The sequence below is a fragment of the Pelobates fuscus genome, chromosome 8 (assembly GCF_036172605.1).
Source record: "Pelobates fuscus isolate aPelFus1 chromosome 8, aPelFus1.pri, whole genome shotgun sequence".
In the NCBI taxonomy this organism is placed as follows: domain Eukaryota; kingdom Metazoa; phylum Chordata; class Amphibia; order Anura; family Pelobatidae; genus Pelobates; species Pelobates fuscus.
In genome coordinates, this window is record NC_086324.1 from 119,289,387 (window position 1) to 119,305,757 (window position 16,371).

A 16,371-nucleotide genomic window follows, 5' to 3' on the forward strand; every position below is an offset into this window, starting at 1 on the left:
AATTTGTTGAATCTGGCGCCAGTTAGCTCTGCCCCTCTTCTTTCGCTTTTGTCCAAGGCTTGAATCAGAAAGCCTCAGATAGGGGTACCTCTGATTGGCTGAGGGAGTCAGGCTCTAAGCCAATCAGTAATTTAATTCTACCTTTATAAAGCAAAAGGAGACAAGGGGCTTCTGTTTCTATTTCAGAATTTGTAAAAGTATTGCAGGTCTCTGATATGAAGGCCTCTTGGATGGCTATGACATTTTGTTTGCATGTCTTCTAATAGTGGTTTCCCATGAAAATGAATAAATTAAAGATTTTAGAGTTAAATTATTCTAGCGGTTTAATAGAAATCTATTTATTTGCTAGCGATATGGCTAGAACAATATATAGATGAAATCAGAAGAGGAATTCAGCAATGATATATATATTTACCCTTTAACTTCACTTTCACAATATATTTTCAGTTTTGTTTTATATCAGATGTTTTGATTTATATGAACAAATCTGTATTTTCAGCAATGTGGCATAGAAAAACTTGGATAGATATTTATTTTATCAATTTCTTTTGCAGAGTTGTTAGTCGCCCATGAAATCTCAGTATGGAGAACAACGAGGCTGATACAGAAGCTCGTCCTCTGAAAACCAATGATGAAAAAGTCTTGGAAAACAATGACACTACTGGAGACACAAATGACTCTAATAAGAAACCGAGCTGGTTATCACGTTGCCGCACTGCAGCCTTTTTTGCCTCGCTATTTCTATGCTTGACTGCTGTATTCGCCTTTTCTTTTATAATCCCATGTCCTGTGAGGCCATATTCCCAGAGGACATGGAGTGTACAATATAGCAGAGCAAGTAAGTAAGGGGATTGTCAGATGAAATATTTTGTTTCCACAGACATTTTACAGTGCGTTTTCAGATAGCTAATATAAACAGTTACCCTTGGAGTTAACACATTAAATTCATTGAGAAATTATAACAGACAAGCCTGTTAAATGTAATATGGTTTTTACCACAGCATTACTAAGGGGATGGTTCACAAAACAGAATTGTAGTGAATTAAAAATAAAAAAATAAATGTCAATGCATTGGCAAAAATAGCTGGAAAATTCTCCAAATCAGTTGTAGTCTCATTGTGGCTATTTGAGACTACATTTTACAATTCCGTTTCATTCACTGCAATCTGGTGTATAGTGAAAAATACTACTTGTTTAAAATAAACATGAATTCAGTAATGATTTGAAAGCTGATTTGTAGTTGATTTTGAATGGCTTTCCTCAAGCCTTAAAAACAACACTCCTCACCCAATACATGTACGGAGTTAAACTTTTTAAATCTAGTTTATAAAAATGCCGATTTCTTTGAGAAACTGGTACTTTGTTCATTAGAATTAGAAACACCTCCCTGACTATCAATCAGACAGCCAGGGAGATTTGCTTCCACCTTCTGTTCGCTCCCCTGAGTGGCGAGCACACTCTACATGAGGGAACCTGCCTTCTCCCCTATTGCTCTTCCACAGACCTCAGAACAATGTCCTTCCCTACCGCAGGTGCAGCGCATGCACATGCTCACAGAGGTTCAAAGGCTTCTCAATGAGAAGTCTCTGATTGGTTATTTCCCCATGAAGAAACTTTTAAAGGGTGAGCTTCCAAAGGCTGCAGCCATAAGAACTACATCTCTTTAGAAATACCCACAATGGTTATATTCATAAATAAATGCATTATTTTCATTGGGGATATATCTACTAAATAGTGTTTGTTTTTTATTTATTTGTTTTTAATATTTATTTGAATTCTTTTTACTGTGGAGTGTTCCTTTAATGAAACACTTCATGAACCATAACCACTACAGCATTATGTTGCCAGGACTTCTTCGTGTTCTCTCAGGGTAACTAGTCAAACCATTCTCAAAGCTGGTCACAGCTTTTCTGTGGAGCTGGTAGCTCGTGCAAGTAGTATCTGTTAGTTCCATTGAATAAAGCCCTTCCGTGCATGGACAGCTCATTGGCTGAGAGCATCAAGGTAGCTTAGTGCAGAGAGCTTTCAGCTTCCAAAAGGAATTGACCAGTTCCTGGCGGACCCCCAGTAAGTTGTCGAATTGTACACAAATGGTTTGACTGCTTAACCTGGCAAGGCCCAGTGCACTCCTGGCATCACTGTAGTGATTTTGGTGCTTGGCGTGTTCCCCTAATTACATTTCAAGAATATGTACTGTCCAAATACTAAGTGTACTTCACATATATTTACCATTTAATAACATACAACTTTTGGAACAGGCACTTACGCTTTTTTGTCCACTGAAGATGTGAATCAGGATAATGTTCAAGATGTGCTTTTCCTATTTAAAGCAGATGACACAGATAACCTCAATGTGACCTGTGCAGATGAAGGTAAAAATATTTAAAGTGATTTTGTTATTTTAGTTTTTTTGGGGGGGGTTATTTTTCTTCACAGTTGTATATTTAGATTGTGTCACTTACAATATCCATAACTTGCAGAGATGTATTTTAAACATTGCTACAGAACATAGTTTTAATTCTGAATCCTAGTTTAACTTTTCTCTAAATAATTACTTGATCATGTTTTTTCTTTGATGCATCCTCTCCCCTATCACAGAATGCAGGATTATTTACTAAAGTGAGAATTCAAAATTACTTCAAAGTGAATTTAAAATTTAAGGCCAGTGTCTGCCAGCTATGACTATCACCAAATCTCTGCATTCACTGTCCATACTGGTAGTACAATTTATAGATACCGTCAATTTCAGATTTCAGAAACTCTCATGTGAATCAGTAATGTATGCTGGACGTTTGAGGCAATGTTTGCGGTTATACCGCAGTTTTCTGCTTCACGTGACACCGTTTAGGTCGCATGGAAGTTTGCATTATAGGCTCTTGATATATCGCTTCAAATGGAGGACATGAAATTTTAAATTTAATATGAACTGTGTGACACATATTTCATATCTGTTAAATAATTCTAGGTTTTCGTTCTCCGTGTTCCTTTTTAACTGCTTTATCTGGGACAAATGGAAGTACTTTGTGGATCAAGCCTGTTGCTGAAGATGTGCGGTTAGCGGAATGTGGTATAACTAACCTTGGTGGTATGGAATTTTCTGGCTGCATCATCAGTGGGAGACCAGAGTCTTTAATGGCAATTAATTCTCACACAGGTAGATGTGGCTTACTTTCATGATTTAATATAGGGGTTCAATCATTGTTATGTGGGAAAAGACATGTAATTTGTCATGACAAAACTGGAGCACTCTCTCTGAGAAATTGTCTTGATGAAAAGCAGTAACCAGAAACATTGCGTGGTCATTATAACATTCTGATGATTAGTGATAATTATCAAAAGTTAATCTTGGTTCTGATATTCTATGTTAAAAGTTTTAATTACAATTAAGACAACCAAATGGGACAAATCTCACAGCCAATGATTAACCAACCTTGTGTTTTTTTATTATTTTAATTTTATATGATGTTCTAGCTGAAATTTAAAAGTCAAAGTGTTGTATTAACATTGAGTTGAAGTGTTTTAGGGGACTGGAGTGTCCCTTAAACTGCCCATTATCCGAATTTTGCATAGATAGTGGAAAGCCTTTAAAAAACAAAGGAGTGGAGGACAAAGTCCATATTAATGATTTTGGGATGAGATATTTTGAGTCTGTATGGTTTTGCCTAAACATGCATTCTTGTCACATGATATCACATAGGACATCTAAGGTAACTTTTATTTTTCAGGAAATATTCTTTGGAAAACAGCCACTGGCTTTGCATCTAATTCTGTTGTTAGAAAACCTGTACTCAAAATTCCAGATGTGAACGGGGATGACGTGCAAGATCTGATGATTTTTGTCTCAGTAGAAGATGAGGTAGGAGAGATGACACAAACCTGTGTTACCTGCCATTTAGCATTCATACCAACATTATCCACTCCCCATGTTCTTTATTTGCTGTTATTACCTATCCACAATACAGCAGCAAAATTAGAAGATAAACCAGTTAGGGGTGCAATACAGTTACAGTAACAATAAAGTGTATCTATTTAAACTTGATTAAAAACATTATTCAATATAAAAAAACAGGTTCTGGAAGAAAAGATCACTTTAGCTCCATGAAAATCCTACAGAGGAGAAAAAATAATTTAGTGTAAACTTACTTCTTCAAGGTCAGCTATGGCCATACCTATATTTTTATGCTTGTGCGTGTCTATCTTTAATATGGAACAGATGAGATGCCATATAGCTGTAGTGGTACCTTTGAGGTGCGCCTTAATACAGAGTACAAGAATAATTCAACTTCTCTGGTTCCTTTTCCCCTTTTGTACTACACAGTTGGTGTTTCTCAAAGCTGTCTACTGCGGCCTCTCCTTTTCTCAATTTTCACTGCCTCTCCGACAGCCTTATCCGCCTCGCTGTAAGCTTGATCATGTCACTGATAGCCTATCCTCTGTTTCTGACCAGATGACTTTGAGATTCCTGAAACTCAACCTCTCCAAGATCCTCCCTCTGAGGCTACGTCTGTTTCCGTTGAGGTCAATGGAGCTAGCATAACCTGTTAAAAGTCCAGAGGGTCCAGAAAGCATTGACATGGAACAATCTTAAGTGTAAAGGCCAGCATAAAGAGAGACAATCACATTAAAATATTTCAGTCAGTTTGCTGACTTGGTGTAATGTGTTTGCTTTTACCTTAAAGCGACTCTTTCACTGTTTTTTTATGAAGACTCAAATGGTGACTGCCCTCTTCAGCCAAAGTCAATGTTGTACTGGGGGTTGATTTAAGATCATATTAAAATGGTTTTAACACCCTGGCGCAAGGTATTCTGTATGAACAAGTTGACAAATAATATTCACCAAAAATGTAGGGAGTGTTATAAAAGAAGAAAATGTTGTACTTTTAGTTGTATTGCTTTCTAGTAGTGCTTTCTACTGGAGAAATTACTTGTTTATACAACCCTGTGAGAACAGTAGTCATTAACCTAGCATAAAATATTATTGCACACATTAATGATTTATATTTGAAACCCCTCACCAGAGTCGATCCTGGGGTCACTGATGCCTGGGTGCAAGATTATGTTGGCCCCTCCCCTCCCCAGGTGGGTGTGGCTATATTGCTAACTCCTCCCCTTCACAAACATAACACTTCTAACCAGTGCTGTGGAGTCAGTAGATATATGTTCCAACTCCTCAGCTTTTTGTACTTCCGACTTTCCGACTCCGACTCCTCTGTATTAATATGCAAATGTATTTTATACATTCCTTGAAGGAAAGAAAGGCAACATACATGTCATTTCCACAGGACTACTGGTTGGGAAGCTAACAGTCTACTGTATTGAACAGTTTAAGCAAAAGACAAACAATGAAAACAACAAAGTTTTATAAAAATGTTTTTATTAATCAATCAAGTGGGTGGATAGTAGCAGCAGGCATATAAACATCAGGAACAGGAACTTTACCAGTTCAAAAATACAAACCACGTTATTTGGTTGTTTTAGAACAAAAACAAAGCTTATCTCTATGAACCAAAAACAAAATCTGTAAAACCTAGAAATGGTTTATATTAATCTTGAAATGTAGTTATAGGCTTAGCAAATCAATTCAATGTAGAGTTCGAAGGAAGAGAATTGCCTCTGCCAGATCCTCTTTCATAGAGGCTCTTAAGTCAGACTTTATTATTTTTAGGGCTGAAAATAATCTTTCGACACTGACTTGGGTGGGTGGCATTGCAGTAACTATTCTGGCTACATCACTAACGATATCTGGATAAACAAGGATGGCTTCTTAAACAGTAAGATTTGATGAGCGATCATACTTTTCAACTTCTTTTAGTGCTTCATAAAACTCCTGTTGGAATTTTTTTATTTGGACATTTACTGGTTCTGTAACGCTTATGCGACTTCGCTTTCTTTTAGAACCTTCCATTTTGTCTAAGAAGGAATCAAAATCTAATTCTTTCTTTAAAGAAGATGATCCTGATTTACCACTATTGCTTAAAAGAACTTCATCCAGTGGAGGTATTTCAGGTCGTAATCCCTTCATGCGAACTGCTACATCATGGAGGGCCTTTTTCCCAGTAGCAGTCTGTTCACTGTTCAACAAAAGTCGGCTCATTGGGTCGACATAAATAGCCGCTAACAAGATTTCATTTTCCAGCAAAAGACTCTGTCTTTTCATCATTGAAGATGCAATGCCCTCAGCTAATAACCCCCCATTTTTGTTCAGGCGATATAACAGGCTCTTCCATTCCAAGAGGAATTTCCCCGGGGTTAGATTGTCACATTGCAAACTCTTGGTGACAGTGAAGGGGTGAGAAAGAAGGGTCTCCAGCTCTTTTGTTTGTGTCCATTGGCTTTCAGTTAATGCAAGATTTTCATTGTCCATTTCTTCTATGAAGTCTTTAAGTTCAAGCAAACGCTTCACCATTAAATAAGTGCTTCCCCAGCGAGTTGTCCTGCAAAAAACATATTTACTTAATCCCTTGTCAGTGAGAGGCTAGGTTACCCATGGGCGCTGCGTTCCCTGTAACAGCAGAACACAACACTATGGAAAGTATAAGTATTGCCTCTCCTAATTGTGCGTTGCATGCCATATAGTGAAGCACATGAAAAGCATGCTTCTTCACGGTCACTTAATGTGTTCGTTTTGCGGTTACGTGAGGCACTGCATGCATTGGTCTTTATTCTTACAGTAGAGAAGTCATTAATTATAACTTTTTCTGAATTGGGACATTTAAACTTGCTTTTTTTAATTCCAATCTAAATTTAGTATGAGTAGGCATCGGAGTCGGAGTCAGCAAACAATGCACCGACTCCGACTCCAGGTACCCAAAATTTCCTCTGACTCCGACTCCTCGACTCCGACTCCACAGTCCTGCTTCTAACCACATCCATTTTCCACCTCTTTGTTCCCCCAATTTTACCAGGTCACATGTCACCCACTTCCTACAGTGCCATCTATGCCTCCAAAAAACTTATTAGTGCCATATCTGTGCCCAGCTTCCCAGTGCAGTCTCTGACCCAAAAAGCTTCCCAGTGCTGCCATCTTTGTCTCAAAATAGCTATTCACGCCCCCGATACCGGGGTTGGGTGGGGTTCTTAGATAGCCTAGAGGCTCTGCCACCATGTGTGTGTATTCTTCGAAATATGAACCTCAATTTCAGGCAATATAGCCATTCCAGATTTCTTTGGATTTTATATACGTTGAAAATTGGAAGGACACCGTCCACATATCTGGACATTTCAGGGACGACTCGCCAAATATGCCATCGATATTGCCAAACACTTGTGTTTTACCCTGTATGATGTACTTTTTATATATCTAAGCTCGTGAATAAGTCCGGTATGTGATGTCTGTATCAAAGCTGTTTGTATTGATGGTGTTCAACCTTGTTATAAATAAAGAATAAAAAAATAGCTATTCAGTGCCATTTCTCTGTCCCAATATAGCTAATCAGGGCCATCTTAGTCTCAAAATATATTTTGATCCCATCTTATCAGTGCCACCTTTGGGTCCAAATAGCTTTTTGTGCCCATATCACTTACCAGCACCATTATTGTCCCAAAATTGCTGATCAGTGCCATTTATTTTTCCAATACATTTGTAAGATGTGTATGTGTATTTGTATGTATGAGTGTCCTTCACTGAACGTTACTGTTTTTGCATGCATTGTTATATTTGAGCAGCATGTTTGTTTATTTTCCTAAATGTCCCTGTGTGACTTATCTCACCATTCTCTTCCACTTTTGGCTCTAACCCTTACCCAGGGACATTGCTATGTGGACCAGGGACTTCAACCCAAAAAATAAATTTTATACCCCCTCCTATAGTTGACATTAAGCTTGCTGAATAATCCTCCTCAGCTGTACCGTAAAAAAAGTAATTGTATATTATATATATTGTAGATTGGATTAGCCGTATTAGTCCAGTAGACAAAATGCCAAAATAGCAAAACTTTGTTGAGGAATTAATACAAAAGCAAAGGCACACACTGTTACACATATACAAAGACATACACAGTCACAAATGCACAGTTACACATATCAGCCCAAACTGTTTCACAGATACACTTACACTTACTATTACATATATCAAGAATGGCCCAAGACATTGTGCTGGCTGGGTCCAAAGATGAAATGCTACCCCTCCTCCATTATGCTATGCCTTGTGTGTAGTGAAAAGTGTCTGTGTGTGTGTGTGCAGGGAATGCAGTGTGTCTCTGTGTATGTGCAGGGTGTGTCTGTGTACAGGGGATTTAGTGTGTGTGCACGGAATGCAGTGGATTTACGTTTTTAAAATTCATAAAATTCACAAATATGTAAACTGTATTTTAAAAAAGTCTCCTCAAGGCCCCATTAGAGCCTACAATGGAGTCTAATGGGCCCTGGAGAGGGGTCTCTCTAACACTATGGCCCCCATTCACAATATAATAATAAAACATAGCTCTGTGATAAAAACTAAATTCAACTTGTAAAATGCAAAAAGTATTTTAAAATGTGTAAATGTGCAAACCAAACTTTAAAGTGTAATAAGACTGCATACGCTCAATTTTCATAATTATGCATATGTAAAAGTAAACAGAGAAAAGATACCTAAAGTGCAAAACTGCAAAAATATAAAGGGATTTCTAATTGATAGAATGCCCAGTCCTTTATACAAATGCCGGTTTACAGTTCGCAGAAAGACTCGTACACAGTTAAGACAGTTCTTCTGGGAGACGGAGCTCCGATCCTGTTGTGTGTGCTGACGTGGCCGAACGTGATGACGCATTTCACCGTAATCACGGCTTCATCAGATCTGCCCCTTCTCTCATGTCTGTGCTTTTTAAAATCTTTCATCCGTATACTTAGTTTTAAACTTATTTATGCCTTTTAAAGTTTAGTTTTGCATTTACATCCTGCACATTCATTACAAGATTAAAAACCCTTTTTATCATCCAGAAATGTTTTCGGAATTTGCTTTTTGGGAAAATAAAAGTTAAAATACATTTAAAATTGGGTGCGCCTCTGAAGGTAATGAAGGGTTTTTTCAGGGATAACCTTTGATAGTTAATTAACATTTTGTAGGACATGCCAATGTTTATTCACTATTGCTTTAATTTTTCTAATACCTTGATTAAAATTAAAAAAACTAGAAGTATTAATTCTGCCTTATTTTTATTAATTCCTTTTGAATTTTTAATTTTAATTCATCTAATAGCTTTCCTTCATCTAGATTTTTAAAGGACCACTCTAGTGCCAGGAAAACATACTCGTTTTCCTGGCACTATAGTGCCCTGAGGGTGCCCCCACCCTCAGGGACCCCCTCCCGCCCAGCTCTGGAAAGGGGAAAAGGGTTAAAACGTACCTTTTTCCAGCGCTGGGCGGGGAGCTCTACTCCGCCTCCGTTCCGCCCCGGCGGCTGAATGCGCACGCGCGGCAAGAGCTGCGCGCGCATTCAGCCGGTCGCATAGGAAAGCATTTACAATGCTTTCCTATGGACGCTTGCGTGCTCTCACTGTGATTTTCACAGTGAGAATCACGCAAGCGCCTCTAGCGGCTGTCAATGAGACAGCCACTAGAGGATTAGGGGGAAGGCTTAACCCATTAATAAACATAGCAGTTTCTCTGAAACTGCTATGTTTATAAAAAAATGGGTTAACCCTAGCTGGACCTGGCACCCAGACCACTTCATTAAGCTGAAGTGGTCTGGGTGCCTAGAGTGGTCCTTTAAGTTCATCGTATGCTTTTTCTAGAAGTTTTGGAGGGTACTTTTTCTGTACATATTTTTTCATCACCACAAAAAGGAAATTCCAGAAACATTTTGTATTGTTTGTATGAGTTTGAGTGTGTGTATTAGTATAAGTGTGTGTATTAGTGTAAGTGTGTATATAAGAGTATGTGTGTGTGTGTGTGTTAGGGTTGTTTGTGAGTGTGTGTATAAGCGTGTGTATATATATGTCAGTGTGCTTCTGTGTCTGTGCCTATGTGTGTCAGAGTGTGTGTTTTTATGTCAGTGTGTGTATCTGTGTCATGGTGGGGGCATGTATCAATGTTTGTGTGTTTCGGGGTGCATGTGTGTATATCGTTGTGTGTGTATGTGTCGGTGTACATCTATATGTGTGTGTGTGTATATGAATTTGTGTGTATGTGTCGGTGTATTTATTTGCATCTGTGTGTTAATGTGCATGAATATCTGTGTAAGTATGTATGTATGTATGTATGTATGTATGTATGTGGTAGTGTATGTGCATACACCCAATCAGTCAAACACCAGCACAACATACAAGCACACTCCTGCAATGTAACACAAATATTAAATACAAACACACCTCTGCATTCAAACTCAAAAAAATATATATACAAACACACCCCTTCACTCAAACACAAGTTATTCAGACAAAGGTACATCCACATTTAGAAGTGAACATTACATTCAGACACACCTCTGCAATCAAACGCAAACATTACATACAAACACACCCCTGTATTAAAACACAATAAATGTATACATGCATCCCTTCAAACATGAACACTGTACATTACAATATAGCGCCAGTAAATGCCGCAGCGCTGTACAGATATACAACCTAGAAATTTTGACTTGGGGTGCCTTTGAAAAATACTGAAATATTAAGGGAGCCTTGAACCTAAAAAGTTTGGGAACCACCGCACTACCATATACATACATACATACTTACACAGATATTAATGCACATTAACACACAGATGCATATAAATACACCGACACATACACACACACACACAGATACACACCGACATACACACAAACATTGATACATGCCCACACCCTGACACAGATACACACACTGACACAGAAGCACACTGACATATATACACAAACACACATACACTCCTGCACACACAGACATACACACACTTATACTCACACTAATATACACTTACACACACACTCAAACGCATACAAACACTCACACATAAGTGATTTTTTTTTTATCTCCAGCCTCCCTCCTGAGCAGTAATATTTCCCTGGTGCTATAAACATAGAATCGAGGAAACAGTCTGCCGCACCCCTGTGTGCGCGCCCTGGGGCGCCGCGGCACATAGTTTGGGAATCGCAACAGTGGCATAAATAATTGCACTTTTTTTGTTTGTTATGTGAACAAGCTTAGTAGATGAGACATACAATTAATAATCAAGCTTACATGCTATATGTCTGTAAGTAGAGTACTATAGAGGTGAATAAAACAGGCAAAGCTTACTGACTATATGGTTAGATATGGTAACAAAGCAATGAAAAGGAACGTCACAGTTTAGCAACGAGTAACATACATGTATCTGGAACATATTTAGTCATTATAGATGCAAAGACAAGGCTATCTGGTCGTACATGTCAACTAACATGCTGTGTGCAGAGTAATTGTGTAAGAATGGTAGGTATGGTGGGTCTTAGGCATTTAGAAACATGCTAGATAAGGAACAATGCTATATAAACTACTGTGTCCTACTTGTACTACACTGCGTGCAGAATTATTAGGCAAATTAGTATTTTGACCACATCATCCTCTTTATGCATGTTGTCTTACTCCAAGCTGTATAGGCTCGAAAGCCTACTACCAATTAAGCATATTAGGTGATGTGCATCTCTGTAATGGGAAGGGGTGTGGTCTAATGACATCAACACCCTATATCAGGTGTGCATAATTATTAGGCAACCTCCTTTCCTTTGGCAAAATGGGTCAAAAGAAGGACTTGACAGGCTCAGAAAAGTTAAAAATAGTGAGATATCTTGCAGAGGGATGCAGCACTCTTAAAATTGCAAAGCTTCTGAAGCGTGATCATCGAACAATCAAGCGTTTCATTCAAAATAGCCAACAGGGTTGCAAGAAGCGTGTGGAAAAACCAAGGCGCAAAATAACTGCCCATGAACTGAGAAAAGTCAAGCGTGCAGCTGCCAAGATGCCACTTGCCACCAGTTTGGCCATATTTCAGAGCTGCAACATCACTGGAGTGCCCGAAAGCACAAGGTGTGCAATACTCAGAGACATGGCCAAGGTAAGAAAGGCTGAAAGACGACCACCACTGAACAAGACACACAAGCTGAAACGTCAAGACTGGGCCAAGAAATATCTCAAGACTGATTTTTCTAAGGTTTTATGGACTGATGAAATGAGAGTGAGTCTTGATGGGCCAGATGGATGGATTGGTAAAGGGCAGAGAGCTCCAGTCCGACTCAGACGCCAGCAAGGTGGAGGTGGAGTACTGGTTTGGGCTGGTATCATCAAAGATGAGCTTGTGGGGCCTTTTCGGGTTGAGGATGGAGTCAAGCTCAACTCCCAGTTTCTGGAAGACACCTTCTTCAAGCAGTGGTACAGGAAGAAGTCTGCATCCTTCAAGAAAAACACGATTTTCATGCAGGACAATGCTCCATCACACGCGTCCAAGTACTCCACAGCGTGGCTGGCAAGAAAGGGTATAAAAGAAGAAAATCTAATGACATGGCCTCCTTGTTCACCTGATCTGAACCCCATTGAGAACCTGTGGTCCATCATCAAATGTGAGATTTACAAGGAGGGAAAACAGTACACCTCTCTGAACAGTGTCTGGGAGGCTGTGGTTGCTGCTGCACGCAATGTTGATGTGAACAGATCAAAACACTAACAGAATCCATGGATGGCAGGCTTTTGAGTGTCCTTGCAAAGAAAGGTGGCTATATTGGTCACTGATTTGTTTTTGTTATGTTTTTGAATGTCAGAAATGTATATTTGTGAATGTTGAGATGTTATATTGGTTTCACTGGTAAAAATAAATAATTGAAATGGGTATATATTTGTTTTTTGTTAAGTTGCCTAATAATTATGCACAGTAATAGTCACCTGCACACACAGATATCCCCCTAAAATAGCTATAACTAAAAACTACTTCCAAAAATATTCAGCTTTGATATTAATGAGTTTTTTGGGTTCATTGAGAACATGGTTGTTGTTCAATAATAAAATTAATCCTCAAAAACACAACTTGCCTAATAATTCTGCACTCCCTGTATGTGTATATTGCTCCACACTAATTGATAGTCGAAAAATCAAAAGTAAATAAGGGGTATAAAACACAACTGTTACGGTTACTCCCAGGCTAGCTGGACCGCTTGGATAGTCTGGATCCCAGTTTAGAGAGAGAGAGAGAAGCCGCTTTAGCTCGATATCCTGAAGGATCCTGTAAGTGTAGAACAAATCCCACTAGCTATTTTACAGCTAGGATACTCTTTCCCCACAAAATAAGTCGAGACTGCGATTTGAAGGTCAAACAAGAACTGATTTTAATGGCACACAGGGATCGGTATTTATGCAAAATCTCAGATCCAGGGACAGCCCCCTCTGGACCTGATGGGATACAGGGATAACACAAGGGATCAACCAATGGGAATAAAATGTATCATTTGAATTTGCTACCGCCCAGCTTGGAGATAATGAATCCAACGGCTACAGTAATACAATTATCTCCAAGCGCCCAAAACCCACGTTTATTTTACACACAGAAAACAGATTAAAAATACATAACTCTTAACAGTTTAATAGATACTTCGGTACTTTCACCACTCATTTTGTAGCTCCAGTCTGTGTGCACTAGTTCACCGAATAGCAACTCAAACTCACAAACCCGTTGCTGTATTTCGTAGAGAGAAAGTCTGATCGTGTATTTGGGTCGCGGGCTGAAAATGGCGGCCATGTTTTTAGGTGCAACAATATGCAGCGGACCTCGGCGTCAACTCGTGGAACTAATAACGGCCAGAGTTGTGCCCGAATCCCCGCTCTCTGGCTGGATGTGGTCGCTGTTCGGTATACGAAGTTAGCCCTCCGTGAAGGGGCACTTAGCCTTCGGTTAACCGCAACGTTCTACATTCTAATTGAGGCCACATGCCAGATTGAAGGTGGTCCCCGTTCGTGCCTCTTTCGGTAGTTTAACCATCGGTAGATAAGGCACGAACGGATATATACTGGGGCTGTCAATTAGCCTGCGGTTAACCGCAAACCGCAACTCCCTGGGTGATCAATTGGTGGCACACGCTCTCAGCCGGGTGGTCGACCGCTCAGTAGTTTGAGAGGTGACCGAGGTTAAGTGGCGGCACACGCCAGGAGCCTGGTGGTCGGTTGTTCGTTTGACGAACCGGGGTGTATATAATCCATTCGGCAGAGGGTGCAGCATTCAAGTGCCAAAGCCATAGTATCACAAAATAGTCAATATAATCCAGGTTTGTAACAGTTTTGTAACAACAACAACCGAAAAGAAAAATGAATCAGGAAGCCCCGAGACTTCTGGCTGAAACAGGATAGCGTCCTTTGCTAGATGGGAGCTCGCCCTGTGTTAGCTGCATGGCTGCTTGAATGCACACTGACACAGTCATCCTATGCCCACATCTGGGAATTGGGTAAGAGCAGCAGGTAAGTCACTATTGGCGGCATCCGAATGAGAGCAAGCAGGGCCAATCCTCCCACTCCAGGCCTGATCAAGGGACGGCATCGCTTAGCCACGGGCCTGGGGGCTCCCAGAGACCAGGCCCTTTCCCGTCCAGGGGTGGAAGGAGGCCTTGGTGGTATGTCATCGTCATCGGCGATAGGTCTTCTACCTGCGTGGTAGATGCCTCTGGTTTAATTCCCTAGGGGCCCTCTGGACAGATGGGCAAAGGAGACATAAGGTTTGCCCAGAGGTGTCCCACTCACCCTCTGGTCACCGCCACTCCAGACTCCTTTAGGCTTTTGAGGTGATGCTGTGTCCGTGCGAGCTTCAATCGTTGCTCAAAAGCGATCAAAGAGTGCCTCCAACCGTCTCAGTGACTGCTCCACATGGCTGTATGGTTGCTTCTGCCCATGTGACGTGAGCGACTCTGCCATCTCCAGATTTCAAGTTGCTGTCTGAACCAGAGTAGTTACAAGCTGCGGTAGTTGGCAGAGGTATGACCATGGGGACCGAGATGATCCCCACCGGTCCGGGGGGCGTGGGGGGAACGGGATGGTACCAGAGTCACGCAGGTATGCTGTGCTTTACTGTGTGGTAGAGCGGTCGCCTCTCCCACCCTGTGTGTTCACTAGGTGTTCACGTGTAGTAGGCCGCAACCTGTGATCGCCGGACCCCGGCCCAACAATCGATGGCTCATCAATGCAGTGGCTTACACAGGTGTTAAGGGTTCTCCAGGCAGTTTTGGACCCAGTTTGGGGTAGTTGATACATCGTTTTCAGGATGGTGCCCCAGGAGCTCATCTGAAGTGCGTGTGGCCTGCTTGGCTGTCAGTCCCCGTCCATGTTATTTATCTTTTAATATGTCCATGTGGACTACAATATGTAGGGCGGACGATTCGTTCTCTACATAAAAGGATATTAACCATTTTAAAAGGATACGAGCAACATAGTGTTTCTGCGCATTTATAACAAGATCACAATAAAGAGCCAAGAGGCATGGTGGTAATCATATTTTAAATATTGGAAAGGAGGAAATGAAGTAGGTATAAGACTCTAGGGACCTAAGGGATTGAATTTAGCCTTTTTTTTTTTATTGTTTTTCATTCCTCCTTTTTTAATTACTTGTAGTTTTTATATTCTTATAGTAATGAACTTTTTAGGATGATTTATACTGTCTATTGACTTTTCTCTTTCTCCCTTTTTAAGTAGGATATCTTGAGGATATAATTTAAGTGTATTTTTTCGATTGTTGTATAAATACAAATAATATGCACAGTCGTATTGCACTTTAAAGTTTGGATTGCACATTTACACATTTTAAAATAATTTTTGCACTTTACAAATCGAATTTGTCTTAAAGGCACAACGCACCTATATTTGTTTTTTATTGTGTGTTTTAGGAGCTATTACACTTAATAAGGTGCTGCTCTCTTTTTTTATTTATAACATTATTTGTACGTTTGTGTAAAAAGATTGATTATTAGAGGATTAACGTTATAGCGCTTTTTTTAACTTTTTTTTTTTTTTATAGCTCTGTGATACCCAGCTCAAGTGTCTCTTTTCACCCTAAAGGAACACTATAGGGTCAGGAACACAAACATGTATTCCTGACCCTATAGTATTTAACCCACCATTAAGGTGGCTTGCCCCCACCCCCCTTAGTCCCTTAGAAAAAGGTGAAAACTCACCTAAATTCCATCGCCGCTCGTCTGCCGATGCTGGCCCCGCTCCCAATACACCTTCTTGGTGACATCATCAGTGTTGCTGATTATTTAGCCAATCCAATGATTTCCCATAGGGAAATCATTGGATTGGTTGAAATCGGCAAAGAGGCGGGATGGGGGCAGGTTTTAAACACTATTTTAGTCAACCAGCACCTCCTCATAGAGATGCATTGAACTGCTCCAGAAAGCACCTCCAGTGGCCACTTGGAGGCGTCCCTAAGGGGCAATGTAAACAGTGTTTGCATTAAAATGCC

General features: G+C 40.1%; 1 protein-coding gene across 1 annotated transcript in view; it reads left to right on the forward strand.

The window, feature by feature from the left end:
* Positions 1-16,371, forward strand: part of FAM234A (family with sequence similarity 234 member A) — a 53,033-nt gene that overhangs the window by 20,928 nt on the left and 15,734 nt on the right. Inside the window, exons 2-5 of the mRNA XM_063430242.1 lie at positions 555-838; positions 2,259-2,372; positions 2,966-3,154; positions 3,726-3,856. Coding sequence (XP_063286312.1) covers positions 583-838; positions 2,259-2,372; positions 2,966-3,154; positions 3,726-3,856 — 690 coding nt within the window. The 5' untranslated portion in view covers positions 555-582. The remainder of the gene's footprint in view (positions 1-554; positions 839-2,258; positions 2,373-2,965; positions 3,155-3,725; positions 3,857-16,371) is intronic.